At 48.7% G+C, this 16131-nt stretch overlaps 1 protein-coding gene across 3 annotated transcripts in view; it reads left to right on the top strand.

Annotated features, from left to right (window-relative positions):
• Nucleotides 1–16131, top strand: part of LOC144945885 (uncharacterized) — a 73818-nt gene that overhangs the window by 22700 nt on the left and 34987 nt on the right. For all 3 annotated transcript variants that reach the window (XM_078874501.1, XM_078874503.1, XM_078874502.1), the window contains 7 exons: nt 4126–4282; nt 5305–5399; nt 7126–7171; nt 9405–9446; nt 10843–10920; nt 12052–12202; nt 15337–15474. In XM_078874501.1, coding sequence (XP_078730627.1) covers nt 4126–4282; nt 5305–5399; nt 7126–7171; nt 9405–9446; nt 10843–10920; nt 12052–12202; nt 15337–15474 — 707 coding nt within the window. The remainder of the gene's footprint in view (nt 1–4125; nt 4283–5304; nt 5400–7125; nt 7172–9404; nt 9447–10842; nt 10921–12051; nt 12203–15336; nt 15475–16131) is intronic.

A 16131-nucleotide genomic window follows, 5' to 3' on the forward strand; every position in this document is an offset into this window, starting at 1 on the left:
ATCGTCTCGATTGTATTGTTCCTGCTCATACTTTTCCCGTCTCGTTGTTACAGTTTTGCTCACTCTGGAGGCCTGCATGTAACACAAGCATGTCGTTTGCAGAAATTGAAAAAAATGAAAAATATTCTTACGCATGCAATTTCTATGCATTTATCATGGGCCATATTAATCAATATTAGTCAACATATTTAGAACAAATCATTACACCCCTCGTATATTTATATACGCATGCACTGTATATTTGTACGTACATAATACTATTAACCATTAATATATGGATAGAACATGTACTGTATTCAAGATTTCAAGTTTCAAGTTCAAGTTCATTTATTAGGTATGGCCCTGTGAGCCATTCGGCTCTTGAATCGAGTGCAACCGCAACAAACAAAAAACAAAAACATGAACAAAAAACATCTTAAAGTGAATATGTGTTCAATCCACTGAATGCGCTCTTGGATGAACAGAGAATGTCATCTCTGTTTGTGCAAGTTTTGCGTGATCGCCGCTGATTTTCAGAGGCTTGCTACTTGTGTACAGTGATTTGTACCTGAGCGACTTATTACAATTTTTCATTAAAGTTACCAGGTAGGGCCCCACTGAGCTCCACAGCTCTTTTTCAGAAGCGACCTGGCCACAAATGATCGTTCAAGGACTTGGCTTATCACGTAGAAATATATAACATTCAAACACTCTAAACGCCGTGGAGGGAAAAATCGGAGGACCCAAAGAAGATTCTACGCGACCACGGATGAGAGACATTCAAACTCCAAATATACAACAGGCATCAGTCAGGGTCGGGATCGAACCCATGACGTCCTGTATACCTGGAGAGGTAGTTAACATCTCGCCACCGTGGCACGCCATCGTTTTTTCAAATTTTTGTCGATGTCACTGGTTGACCCCTAACCCCTACTGGACATCTGTGAAATTTACCTTCATAGCTCCATCAGGTTCTGATTCTGTATCCGGCAGGCCATCCTGGTTAATATTGGCAGGCGTATTAACCGTAACAAAAATGTGCTTCACAGTGGACGTTAAAGATATTCTTAGTTCTTTCGGTAAAGTCACGTAAAAGAACGGTAAAGTCACGTAAAAGAACCAAGAAGATGAATCCCTGCAGTCACGAAGGCTTTAAATCGAAATTTGATGTTAAAGATCTCGCGACGTTATTCTAAATGAGTAGACCGCTTTTGCTGGCGTCAAAATTAGAAAAAAAAATCCCACCGCAAAACTACTCATTTGGGATACCGCTGCTCACTGCGGCGAACATTGCACCTGAATCATGAAACATTCTGATTCTGACTGCTTAACTATGTCTCGGAAGCATCGTGTCTTCGTGAAAGCTTTTGCACGATGAGAATGGCGCGAATGAATACCGAATGTACTTTAATATTTGTAGTATTATTATTGTTATTTAGCATGAGGGCCTCACCCCAGTCCTTTTGAGGGCCATTCATATGCCCCGTAACTGTGACGGGCAGTAGCGGCTCACGTGCAGAGGTCGCAACCAAGTACCCGATACCCGTACCCTACCCGATACCCGGCTACCCGTACCCGGCCGGGTACAGGTACGGGTACCCGTTTACAACCCTGGTGCGGCCGGGTACGGGTAGGCCGTGAGTCACTGGTGAGTAACCGTTTGTCACTCATTTCCCAACGTCTTGTCTCTTCTCACAATTCAAGTTCCTAGAATCAACCCACCCGCGCCTGCAACATGGCTTCATCCCAGAGATTGCAATCAGGTACCCGATACCCGTACCCTACCCGTACCCGGCCGGGTACGGGTAGGGTACGGGTACGGCCGGGTACGGGTACGGGTACCCGATTGTGACCCTGGTGCGGCCGGGTATGGGTACGGGTAAGGAATCAAAACCCGTTTGCGACCTCTGCTCACGTGGCTGCTGCATCTTTGCAGCAAGCGTGGTGGTCGGGCCGTTTTTCGCTCGGGTTTTTGTAAGCCGACGAAGGCGTTGCGTTTTAGCCACACCATGGTCACTGTCAGATTTTGTTCAAGAATTTTGTTGAACTTCGTTCCTTTTTGCCAGTGAAGTGGGTTGGTGTTTATTTTTATTTTCCTATCGTCAAGCACGTGATTATAAGCGGATGAAGAGTCGTGTAAACTGTGACGGTGTCTACAACGGCCACTTGATGGCCAAAGTGTGACTGGCTGTGAAGAAATGAAATCTGTCACCGTAGTCTGACTGAAGACACAGACTACGGTTATTCACAGCCGTAAACATCGTTTACTGGCACTGCGCTGAGGAGGCCCGACAAAGGAACTTGACTATACATGTACAGTGTTGTGTGTGTTTATATCTATAGAAAAATATATATTTTACAGAGTTCGCCGATTGATCGACCAGATAAACATTGCAGGGACGCAATCCCGCTCATGCCGCGTCAACATCCGACAGCCAAGAAGCGGACTCAATGTTTCGCTGCTTTAGTCAACCAGGCTTAGACTTTTACTCAACACTACAATAAGTAAAAAAATGTGCTGACTGAATGAACGCTCAACACCATTCGAGCCGAGGCGACATTTCCCTCACGCAGCGAAAAGCTTAACCCGGGCACAGTGCTCAGCACACAAATCCCGCGGAGGCTTCTGTCTAGAGCTGTCGATTTCATTGAGTTTTTCCCCTGACACAGAGAGTTGTATTCTTTGGTTCCTTCGGTAAAGTCACGTTGATAGAAAAAAAAAATGATAAATAAAAATACACAAAATTTTAATAAAAAAACAAAAACTCACGACGTTTCGATCACAACACAAGCGGTCGTCATCAGGCGGAGAGAAAAGAGGGGCAAGCCTCGTGTGTGTGGTGGAGTCCGTTTGTGCGTGGCGAGTTTGTGTACGCGCAGAGAGGCGAGCACGCGCACGAAGTTGTTTATCGACACGAAATGCCCGTGACGTGTCGTACACGGCAGCCGCATTGCCCCTTGTTTAGTTGTGGGCGCAGTCCTGGAGGGAAGTCAAGGTCTCACCAAAAAAAAGCCACCCGGCCACGCTCAAACCCTCACTCTGGCTCCCCCCCCCCACACACTCGCCCACATTTATAAACACGCGTTTAGATTATTTAGATGATTTGGATGCTATGAATTTCCACATTATAAGCCACTTGGTTGAGCGAAAATTTGTGGCCTGGTCGCCTCTGAAAAGGAAGCTAATAGCTCAGTGGGCTTTACCTGGAAATTTTTTAAAAATTGTTTATTTTTATTAGTATTATTGTTGTGATTTTTCTTTCCTTTCCTATACTTTGCACTCCTATCCTGTTTTTGTATTGTTTGTTGTTTCGTTCTGGCCCCATGCCCCGACTGGACATCTGAGAAAAAGAGCTTCTTAGCTCACCGGATTCCTCCAGTCTAAAGATTCCGATTCTGGACTAAATTCTCATTAGACTGAGCTCAAAAGAGCCCCCCTCTTGAGCTACGTTTTTGGCCTACTCTTCCACGCTGTAACAAATCAACTCAGATCCAAACACTGGACAGACATTGTCAGAGGTGATAGTGCCCACACTTTACCCCACCATATCATAACTTGCATGGTGTGTCCATTAATAGTGCTGAGTGGACAGCCTGTGGAGGTGTGGGGGTGGGGGGGAGGGTGATGTATCTTGACCACTGCGCATCGAGGAGTTCACGATCGCTGTCCCCCTTTGCCATTGCCACGCTCCAATTCATGGCCGTCCGCATTACGGTGTCTGGCCGCGAAACACACAAAGTGCTTGTCACAAATGGACCACAATACCTTGGTGACCTCGTCGAGGAGCATAAACCATCACGCGAACTCTGGTCATCCTCGCAGTGGCAGCTTCTGGCTAATCATTGACGTGCTTCTGCGGCCGTCTGGAACGCTCTTCCTGACCGATATTTGGAAGCCACTGGAGCTTTGGACTTTTAAATTGAGACTTGAAACTCATTTCTTTAGAACTGTTTTTTTGTGTGTTTAGTTTGTTGTCCCTCCCTTGCAGTCTCCGATTAGCGCGGTTGGCTACGTACGGTGCAAAAGGAGTTCAACATACGCGCGTTTTAATGTCGCACGTCGCACGATTTGCGTTCCACGTGCCGTGTCGCGCGCGTCACCGCCTCTCTCCGCGTCATCGTTGGTGCGTTGTGACGCGTGTGCAGTGCCAGGCCTGATGGGGGAACCAGGTCCCCCCAGGCGGTGTCCTCCCGAGGCCCCCCCCATGGCGAGCAGGCGGCACAGCTGGGAGCTCCCCCAACCCGCCACGGGGAAGCCTGCCCCCATGACGGCGGCACGGAGGCCCTCGAGCCTGCCCTGCCAGTGAGGACCACACGCACACACACACGCACACACGCGCTCGCACTCACACACACACGCACACACACGCACACACACACGTGCGCGCGCACATGCCCACGCACACACACGGCACACACACATGCACACACGCACACACGCACGCACAAGACAAAGATCCCCCGTATAGCCTTAACAGACTATAGGGGCAAGTGCTGTTAGCGAGCACTTATGAAGGCCGGCACGGAACACGAAGGAGTGGGTGGCCAGCACCATGCCTGGCCGCCTTTGTCTCCCCAGTGGCGATGTTTACACACTGCAACAGGTACTCATTTGAGGCTGAGCTGGCCTAGGGAAGGCCCAGGAGTGGTTCATAGTGCAGTGTGCTAACCGATACACTACTGCTTCCCAGTCGAATGGATTTGTTAATTTTACATGGGTAAATAAATAAATATGTTTGATGACTTTATACTTTTTTAAAAATATGTCATACATACGTGGGCGCTTTCTTCCTATTCACCTTGGGCTACTCATAACCTTGACCGAGCCCAGGCTTTGCTCACATAGGGCCTGCCCACTCCTCTGCCAACGGCGCCCACTACTTGGGTAGCCCCGTCGCTTCGCCCTGTGTCGTCAGTCGAACGTGCGCCCACAACATTTCAAACCGGAGGACAAAAATCCAAAATGTTCACCAAAATTGCTTCAGAACAGCGGGACGGCATTGACTGAAACCGAGACCGTGCCGCACAAACTTGGGACGTAGCGTAGCTTTCCGTACGTATGGAGCTGAGTGTGTGTGTGTGGGGAGCGGTGGTGTAGCGGTTAGCACGCCGCGCTACGAGTTCGATTCCCGCTCACGGCCCACACCGGCGACGATTTATCTGAGCCGGTTCTGGGCCTCAAATGAGTACCTGGTGTGGTGTGTAAACACCAGCGCTGGGAGACAAATGCAGCCGGGGATGGTGCTGGCCACCCACCCCGTCGTGTGCCGTGCCAGCGTTCATAGGTGCTGCTCGCTCACAGGACACGTATCTTTGTCTTGCCAGGCCACGTGACGAGGTGTTTCAGGAGATGGGGTCAACCGAGGAGGCTCCCTCGTGTTCCCACCAGGCTGAGGGTTTCCATGGTGACGGCAGCACAGGTGAAAGTTCAATTCCGGCTAACTCAACGCTTTGACCTTCCGTTGTGCACGTGTCTGTATAGGTGCCACTCGCTGACAGCACTTGCCCCGCCAGTCTGCGAAGGCTGCGTGAGCGACTTTTGAGTGTGTATCCGTGTGTTTTTGTTTTATGTTTTTCTTCCCCCCCCCCCCCGTTACGGGCTGTAAGAGACCACGGAGAAGCACAGTGAGCGTCGTGGAGCCTCGTTTCTCTCACTCTGAGCCACAACTATCACTCTGTGCCACACTTATCACTGTCTGCCAGACTGAATCAATGCTGTTCTCTTTCCGTGTCTTTGCTATATTCTCCTTAATTAACTCTCAGCTTGACGGTCTTCTCTTTCCATCAGGCCTACCCCCCACCTCGTATCGATTGACGCACCTGTCATATCGGCGTCATTACTCCGTACCGTTATCGGTCACGACACCAACCGGCGATAGCCGAGTGGAGACGAAGCTCTTTGCCGGTTTACCGCGCGCAGGATAAAACTCCAGAGCGGCGCACGCGACGGCGTGCTCCGCTCTGCGACTGAGCAGCGCAGGGAGCTGCCGTGGTCGCGTAATGGTCAGCAGCGCGCCGTGGCTTGTAACTAACGTGGCGGCAAATCGCATTTTGCTGCCACGTTAGACCCAAGCCGTAACGTAAAATATTAAAAAGATTGTTTAAAAATATTTTTTTTATGATAGAATATAGTATTGTCATCAGTATAACATAAGTATACCAAGTTTGCAGTCGATACCACATTGGGAAGTGGGTTAAAATTGAGTTACAAGATTTGAGGATACAACGACAACAACAACAGACAGAGTGAGTTAATAGAAAGCGTGTAAAAAGAATACAATTTTCCCACCTAATGTTTTGCTGCCAAAATGCGATTGGTGACTTTGATCCTTGCCCGCGTATCGAAAGTTCAATCTTTTAGGGCCATTGTTTTAGAGGGGCTACTGTGCGTTGTTGTCTTTCGGCGTGGTCTGGGGCTGTTGTTTGTTGTTGCTGTTGCTTTTGTTTTGCTGCCTTGCCCGAGCGTGCATTTATTGTGAGAGAAAAAACCGGCAGGAATTGGTAGACTTTTGTCATTTGTACCTGTGTACTTTATTTTGTTAAAATATTTATTTGTAGTGACTTACCTTACCTATGCTTTGCACCCCCTATCGTGTTTTAGTAAAAGTGTTGTCGTGATTTTGCTGAACTTCCGTGAAAAAGAGCTTCTTAGCTCATCGGGTTCCTCCTGCAGCCTAAGTAAAGATTCTGATTCTAAATCCAGAGGTGACCGGTTCCATTTCATCTCCTGTCTCTCCGCAACCAGCAGCGTAATGGCACAGTGGTTTATGCACTGCAATACGAAACCCGGCCACCAGAGTTGAAGTCCTGTGCCACGGCTAACGTCAGCGGCGAATTAACCAGCTCTGGGGCCTTCATTCGGGCCTTTCGGTCGAGAAACGAGTCCCGGTTGGTGCGGTCTGTTAACATGAGCCCTGGGGAGACAAAGTCAGCCAGGCGTGGTGCTTGGCAGCTGGCCATACCACCTCCGTGCTCGCCTCTATAGATGCTGCTCGCTCGAGAGCAGTTGCCCCCCCGTGGTGTATACGGTGTACGCAGGAAATCGTTGCGATGCCGATATATATTACGTACGCTGTGCTTCATCCGCTGCACGTGCCGGCTAACGGTGATCTGTGTCGTCCTTCTTACCAATTGTCCTTTGCGCAGGCACCAGCGAGCCCCTCGGTGAAACCGAAGATGGGCAGTCCAAACGGTAAACGAACGATGCTTTGGCACGCGGCCGTCGGGTATCATTAATTGCACGATCCGAAATTGCCGGTTCGAGAGATCGCATTCACTGTTAAACTAAACTGAACAACGTTTTTTATTTTTGCCAGGTAGGACCCACTGAGCTGTAGAGCTCTTTTTCAGAAGCGACTTGTCCACGTATGATAGCTCAACGAAGCGGCTTATCGTTGGTTCTAAATGCGGAGGGAAAAACCAGAGGACCCGGAGAAAATACGAAACAACCACAGGGAGAACACGCAAGCTCCAAATATACGGCCGTCCGGGTCGGGATCGAACCCACGACCTTCTGTATAGCTGGCGAGGTAGATGACATCTCCTAGCCACCGTGGCACCCCTCTTGAACCTATAAACTCTGACCCCTGAGCCACTCAGCCACCTCCGATCATGGCCAACTCTATATAAAAAAAAAACTTTTAAAAAACACGCTTTAATTAAATGTACCCTATTAGTAATGGCAGAACTCCACGACTCCAGGAAGTGGCCCCGAAGCTTGCCATAACGTAATGGGCCGTGGTGATTTACAGCCAACGTCAGTTTACCGTGGACAATTAGACCCAAGCCGAAATATAACATATTAAAAAGATTGTTTAAAAATATTTATTTTTTATGATAGAATATACTATTGTCATCAGTATGACATATGTATACCAAGTTTGCAGTCGATACCACATTGGGAAGTGGGTTAAAATTGAGTTACAAGGTTTTCAGGATACAACGACAACAACAACAGACAGGGTGAGTTAATAGAAAGCGTGTAAAAAGAATACAATTTTCCCACCTAATGTTCTCTTGCGTGGTGCATGCTCGTTGATGCTACCCGACAACCTCCAGTGACTGGAGTTCCATTCCTGCCTATGCGCCTTAATCATCATGAACCTGGCGTGGCCTTCCCTTAGGTCAACTCAGCCTAAAAACGTGTATGCAAGCTCATCAAGTCCACTGGCATAATTGCCTTTCCAAACCAATATTATCCGGCAACATTTATATTAGTAAGCAACTCAGCTTCTTTCGCACCGTACGTAGCCATCCACGCTAATCGGAGATGCGGGGGAAGGACACAAAAAGTAATTCTGAAGAAATTAGTTTTTAATTGAGATTTAAAAGTGCATAGCTCCAGCAAGCTGCCTAATATCGGAAGGAACCGCATTCCAGATTGCCGCAGTAGTGCATCTGAAAAAAAAACCTGACGGCTGATGAGACCCCAAAGATCGAAACTGCTTATGAATTGGATTGGCTCTTGAAAGCCAGTAGGCTGGTCGACTAAACGATAAGCGTATATACAACGTGCAGACATAGAATGGAGTTCAGCCTAAACATTGGTACTTAATGATAATACTATTAATGCTAATTGCATCCCATAACGATGTACATTAATTATATATGAGGACCAAATCCCATATACAGCCACTACCAAACAAATGAACACCCTAACCACCATGCAATATCAAAAATGAACAAACTAATTAAGCACTGGCACAGAAACTTAAAGCCCAAACAACAAACAAGTGACCACAATAACAGAGAAATGAGTTCACGGGGTCTGCTACACATCCCAGAGCACAATCCAAACTTCCCAACCAAAGCAGGAAACCTTCGCAGGAGGGGGCGGTGGTGGAGCGGCCAAAAAGTTACGACTCGTTTATACTAATAGGTCTAACGTCTCAAAAGTTAGATAATAACGACCGCTGTAGGGGAGAGAGAGATGAGTGTTTGGCATCAGCCCCCCCCCCCCACCACCACTGCCACTACTGCCGCCACTCCATGTCTCATGCCGACCGCAATCAGCCCTTGCTGGCAGCACTTGGCCCAGCAGTCTATCGATGCTGAAGGAGCAGAGATTTTACTTCGTGTTTGACCTGTGCGTCCATGTACGCACTGGGGGAGTGGAAGTGTAGCGTTTAGCACGCTGCGCTACGAACCCGGTGAAGCGGGTTAGATTCCCGCTCGCGGCCAAACACCAGTGACGATTGTCTGAACTGGTTATGGGCCTCCCCTGGGTCGAATTGGCCTCAAATGAGTAGCCGGTGCGATGAGTAAACATCGCTACTGGGGAGACAAAGGCGGCCGAGCGCTGTGCTGGCCACCCACCCCCTCGTTTGTCGTGCCGGCCATTCACAGGTGTTCGATAACAGCACTTGACCCTACAGTCTATGAAAGGCTAATGTGGGGGATTTTTGTCTTTGTGTGTGTGCCTACAGGTCGTCTCTTCAGCAGCTGCAGGAGCTGATCCGGAAGCACGAGTAAGTCCAGTGCTGTTAACTACCTCGCCTGGTGTACAGGAGGTCGTGGTCTTCTTGGTTCTTTCGGTAAAGTCACGTAGAAGGGAAATAATAAAATAATAAAACTAAAACTTAATAAAATAATTCTGACGACGTTTCGGCCACAACGCAAGCAGCCGTCCTCAGGTGAAGAACAGGTCTGTCGGAAAGACAGCGTCTGAATGAGGTCGTGGGTTCGATCCCGATACCTGATGACTGCTGTATATTTGGAGTTTGTATGTCTCTCTCTCCCCGTGGTCGTGTAGATTTTTCTCCGGGTCCTCCGGTGTTTCCCTCCACATTTAGAATCAACACGACGCGTTTAGAGTAGTTGGCTGTAATAAAATTCCACACGATAGGCCGCTTCGTTGTGCTATCATTTGTGGCCGGGTCACTTCTGAAAAAGGTGTATATAGCTCGGTGGGCCTTACCTGGTAAAATAAAAAATATAGTTTAGTTTTGAATAGTTTTTTTGTTTACTTGAGTTGTTTTTTAATCGTTGAGTTTTTTTTAAAAAGTTTATTCATATCTGTTGGGAATAAGCCAGCAACCAACGTGTGAAATAAGAGTCCAATTGAGCACGGTTGTCAGGACCGTAATCTGAAAATTACCTGCTACAAAAAAAACAAATGCTGGCAAGATTTCCATGGTTACCCGCAGCGGATTGAAAACACTTTAGCACCGCTGCTGTGACCCCATTGCCTCTCCTGAAATTACAAGACAACACGTCTGTGGATTCTCACCTGCTTAGCTACAGGGTGCTGCTGCTGCTGATGATGATGCTGCTGTTGGTGACACTGCTGCTGCTGCTGATGATGATGATGATAGTGATGATGGTCATGATGCTGCTGTTGGTGACATTGCTGTGGCTGATGATGATAGTGATGATGGTCATGGTCGTGCTGTTGGTGACATTGCTGATGATGATGATGATGGTCATGATGCTGCTGTTGGTGACACTGCTGTGGCTGATGACTTATTATAATATTGATGATCCTGATGACGCTAATGATGCCGACGATGATTTCTGCCGTTGGCGATGACGATAAATATTGTGATGACAATCATGGTGATAGTGAAGATGCTAATGATAATTATGCTGCTGATGAAGTTTATGCTGTGGCTGACGACTATTATGAGCACAACGGTAATGCGCATGCCAATGGTGATGGTGATGATGATATTAGAGCTGCTGATGATCATCATCATGTTGTTGGTGATGCCAATGGTGATCATGATGCCACTGCTGACTTCGACCGATGCCGGTCAAAATAATGCTCATGATGTTGCCATTACTGCTGCTACAGATGGTACTGCTGCTGCTGTTGTTTCTGCTGCTGCTGATGATGTGGTGCTGTGGTGGTGTGACGGTGTGCAGTGCGGGCATACAGGGTCGCTCCGGCTCAGACACGAGGCCTAATCACAGCGGCCTCTCCATCTACGACTTCCTCCGCGAGTGAGTGCACCTATCGGGGCCACGCACGCACGCACGTGTGTGCGTGTATGTGTATGCGGGTGGCTAAAGCACAGCAAGTTGGCACAGTAGGGGGGCACAGGTGGTGCATCAGCCAGTCATCTCGGTCATCTCAGTCAGTCGACCCGTGGCACCTGGGTCTGCCCCGTGACCTCCTGCCAGTGGGCGTTCGATGCTTCACGTGGCCTCAAGGTGCACCTGGCCTGGCACAGGCATCGTGGTGACGTCACCACCACTTAGTGGTGAATGGCGGTTGTTATTGTTGTGCGTGTGTGTGTGTGCAGCCACACAATGACAACGATCCCCCCGTGTAGCTTTTAACAGGCCGCTGGGGCAAGTGCTGTTAGCGAGCAGCACCTATGAAGGCTGACACGGCACACGAGGGGGCGGATGGCCAACACCCATGCCCGGCTACCTTTCTGTGCCGATGTTTACTCATTTGAGGCTGAGTCGACCTACCACTCTGTACAACATCGCTGCAGAATCAGGATCAGAAGATGTATTCATACTGGGGGTATCCGATGAGCTATTAAGCTCTTCTTCACAGATGTCCAACCTCTCGATCTTCTCCATCCTCGTTCCATAGCCGGCTAAGCCTCGTCGTTCGCTGCCTGCTCCCACTCAGCCTGTACATTGCCAGCCAACAAAAACCCCACAAGTGTATGAACACCGCCGATAACAAAAACATAATTCTCGAATGGAAACCCTGAATCCATGACAACTATACCGTAGGGGGCCCCTGTGGGGAATTTTAGTGAGCACATCTGCCAAGCGGTTAGGGTGTAAAAACGCAATTGAAAAAGACAGCATCATCATGATCGCCATCATTATTGGCCATGATTAATTATCTGCTGGATACAGACCTCAGGAAAGCCAGTGCTACCTGTCATGTTACAGGGATGCAACTTTAGAATTTCGGACAGGATTAAATATATACGTAACATTTTATATACGTAGGACCAGTGGGTTTGGATACCGACACATTTACACAACGGTATAGGATTAAACATCTGGGATTTTTGTACCATACGAATTTGTGGCTGGGTTCTAGAAGCACGAAGCGTGGAATTGACGATGCCTTAACTGAGCGTCTGTGCATTCCTACTGCTACAGGATCGACAGGGAATCCGGTCCAGGTTTGCCAGAGACCAGGCCAGGGAGTGAAGAGTCCGGTCCGGGCAGGGGAGACGCCGCTCCAGGTCTTGAGAAGCCCGCTCGCTCCTTTGGCCTCTTCCGCAACCGGCGTGTGACGGGAATCAGCAAGGTAAAGCTCAGGGTCAAGTTTAGGGTGAAGGTTAGGAGGTTACACTCAGGGTCAGTTGCTGAAAGAAAGTATGATTGACACTTTGCCCTGATTTAATAATAATGAAACTATTTTTGCATTTAACTATTTTTATTTCACCAGGTAAGGCCCACTGAGCTGTGTAGCTGTTTTTCTGAAGCGATCTGGCCACAAATTAAAGCTCATCAAAGTGGCTGATCGTGTGGACATTTATAGCAGCTAAACACTCTAAACGCTCGCTGATTCTAAATGTGTATGGAAAAACCGGAGGACCCGGAGAAAAATCCACGTGGCCATGGGGAGACAGATAGGCAACCTCCAAATATACAAGCTTCTGGGTTGGGATCGAAACTACGACCTCCTGCGTACCAGGCGAGGTAGTTAACATCTCGCAACCACGCCACTGCTGACAAAAGAGCCCACCACTATAAGGAGCTCTGTAGAGCCCCTATAGATGGTATTTGGCCTACTCTTTCATGCTGGCCAGACAGCCTGGAAGAGGTGGGAGTATCCACACTTTTACCCCAACACATGTGACCTGCCACTGACTGTGGTGAACCCGTGTGTGCTGATGCTCGGTGGACAGAGACAGATGGCAGGGACTTGAGAAATTCACACCATTGTTTCAACTGCCGTGTCGGCCAACTTCTGAATTGCAAGCCCAATGTGCCGATCGTTACACCACGGTAGCGTCCCTACGAACAATAATAATCATATTCTTGGTTTTTTCGGTCAAGTCACGTAGAAAGGAAATAATAAAATAATCAAAATAAAACAATTAAATTTTCACGACGTTTCGATTGCAACACAAGCAATCATCATTAGGTGTGAAAACCACAGCAAGAAAATGTTCTTGCTGTGGTTTACCGAACGAACCAAGAATATGAATCTCTGCAGTCACAAAAGCTTTGAATTGAAATAATAATCATGCCCTTCACTTCTCAAGATATTTTCTTGCAATTCCCACAATGCAGTTATTCTGACTTCCTGTTACGTGCCCTGATGATGTTTGACGCAGTTTCAAACGAACCGTCGCGTATCTAACGCGCCTCCGATTAGCACGGTTGGCTGCGTACGGTGCGAAAGGAGTTTCAGCGTACACACTTACGACAGCCGCTAGATTTGGTTGTGAGAACCAGCCTTCGGCTCGCCGGCCAGCGAGTCCGAAGCGCTCGTCGTTGTAACGCTTCTCGTACGTCGCACGGCGGTTAGGTTTGTCCATGTTGGTTGGTGGGTGGGGGGTTCTTAACGACGTGAAATCCGCTCAGACAGTTATGTGGCTTAACCCAAAAAAACATAAACGATGGATCGTAACGTCGGCGGCGATTTCGCGATTCGTCTCAACGTGGAAGACTGTAGAAACTCGTTGATGCTTTTCTAGATTAATTAATTCAATCTCCTGTTGTTGTCGCTGTTGTGCACGTGCACGAGTCTTGGAGTCAGCAATTTCAGACAGCGCATCCCTCATGAGGAATTCATTCGGTCCCCTGCTGCGCTATTCGCCAGTGGCTTGGCGAGCCAATGTGTGCTCACAAGTTAACCGTCACGCACTCCGCGCATTACAAGTTTGGATTTTTTTCTGGCCACCGTCCGTGCTGTTGACCCTGTTCTCCGCAATTTATGCGCATCTGCGGAAATTATTTCCCTCGACATATTTTTGAACGCCTGCTGGGTGGATTATTATAGTGCCGTCTGCGTGCTACCTTATTCCTCTGAATTATGACACACTGCCGGAAAGTATAGCCTTAACAGACTGTTGGGTGCAAGTGCTGTCAGCGAGCACCTTTGAAAGCCGGCACGACACATTAGGGGGTGGGTGGCCAGCACCGCGCCTCCCCAGTGGCGATGTTTACTACACACCGCACCAGGTCCTTATTTGAGGCTGAGTCGACCTACACACCGGTTCAGATAATCGTCACTGGTGTTGGCCGTGAGCGGGAATTGAACTCGGGTCGCCGGGTTTATAGCGCAGTATGCTAACTGCTACACTACCGCGTTGGTCACACACACACTCACTGGACTACAAGATGCAACCCCTGACTTTTGGTAAAATATATGAGTGGGAAAAAAAGTGCACCTCCATGATCACCTTATTATCTGGATAAGACAACTTTTGTGTCTCAAGAGGTCACAGCGTGGAGCCGGCACAGCTGAGAGCCTCGGTTCAAATACAGGTTTCGATTTGCCTTTGATTAAACCGAGTTCTCGCGTGGAGTGAGCCGATGATCTCAGCCCAGTCACGAATGACTGCACACATTTGATCACATTGAATTTGGTCCCTTACTTTATTTGGAAAAATTCCAGCTCTGAGATTGCTATATATTTTTAGGTTTGCCTGCCATGGGGAGAGTGGTGGAGAGATGTTAACTACCTCGCTTAGTATGCAGGAGTTCGTGGGTTCGATCCCGAGTCAGACGTCTGTATATTTGGAGTTTGCATGTTCTCTCTGCCCGTGGTCGCATGGATTTTTCTCCGGGTCAACGTGCGTTGAGAGTATTCGGCTTGTTCTAAATGTCCACACGATAAGCCACTTCGTTGAGCTATCATTTGTGACCAGGTCGCTTCTGAAAAAGAGCTGTACAGCTCAGCGGGCCTTACCTGATAAAGTACAAAATAGTTTAGTTCAGAGTGCTGCTCTATATTGTGTGGAACAGAGGCCACGTGTAACGATCTCAGAGGTTTGCAGCTGGCGCTGCCTTCCTTGAGCCTGCCTCTAACATGAAGGGCTGCACCGCTGTGCGAGAGATACAAATGGAGTCTTGATCCCGTGACTCTTCCGCAGCACAATTGGGCTAAAACTCGAGGAGGGGAAAAGAAAAGTACACGCTTTTACATGTATTTTTTCATTTTCACTTGCCGGAAAAAGGCCAATCGAATCTGCCGCCACTGTCCTCAGTCCCCGTCAGACGACGTTGCTTCCTGGCTGCCCTGAATTCAACGGATCCCCCTCTGCAGCTGTCCGACTGACGGCGAGCGGCGCTCGGGAATTGAAAAGTCCCGCCGGGGCCCCCCACCTCGGCGCCCTCCTTTTAAACCGACCGTCGAGCTTTCGGCTCAAAAAACGATCACCGCCATCGTGACGCCCCCCCCCCCCCCCCGTCCCGTTCCGCGTGCAGGCTCGAGGCGACCCGGCGCCCGACCTTCGGGCCGCTGGGCTTGGCCTCAAGAGTCGGCCCCGACCCCAGACTCCGCCTCCCCGCACACAGAGAAGCATCCGGCCAATCGTGCACAACGCAGGGGACGCCCTCGGCCTGGTAAATGTCCACAACAGCGACAACATAAAACTGCCACAAGGCACAGGTCCCCTGTGTGGCCTCAGTGGACTGTTGAGGCAAGTGCTGTTGGTGAGCACATATGGAGGAGGCCAACACCACGCCCGGCCGCCTATGTCTCCCTCGTGTCGATGTTCACACACGTTTATGGCTAAATTGACCAGCACCGGTTCAGATATTCTAGTTATTGGTTGTGAGCGGGATTCAAACTCGGGTTGCCAGGTTCGTTGCGCAGCACGCTAACTGTTCCACTACCGCGATACTACCGCTCCCCAAAAACATTCACATACACATACGTGCACGCACCCTCTCTCTTTCTTTACTTGTGAACCTCTCTGTGACAATTCTATTGTGAAGGGTGCTCTCATAAATAATAAACATGAGGGATGGATGTCCGATGGAAATGAATTAGATTTTTCGTAACTTGAAGGACAATTTGGGATATGTTTTCAGATTTTAAGATGATTGGCATCATTTAATAATTTAGCGTCTCTTTCTGCCAACACAAGTAACATTATCCAATGCCAACTCGACATCACTTTGGTGAGAAGATTCCACACGTGACACCATTGAAGTGATGCACACTTCTTGTAACATCACATTTTTGGATCAACCCCGAAACAATTGGTATATGCGTGT

The sequence above is a fragment of the Lampetra fluviatilis genome, chromosome 39, assembly GCF_964198595.1.
Source record: "Lampetra fluviatilis chromosome 39, kcLamFluv1.1, whole genome shotgun sequence".
In the NCBI taxonomy this organism is placed as follows: Eukaryota; Metazoa; Chordata; class Hyperoartia; order Petromyzontiformes; family Petromyzontidae; genus Lampetra; species Lampetra fluviatilis.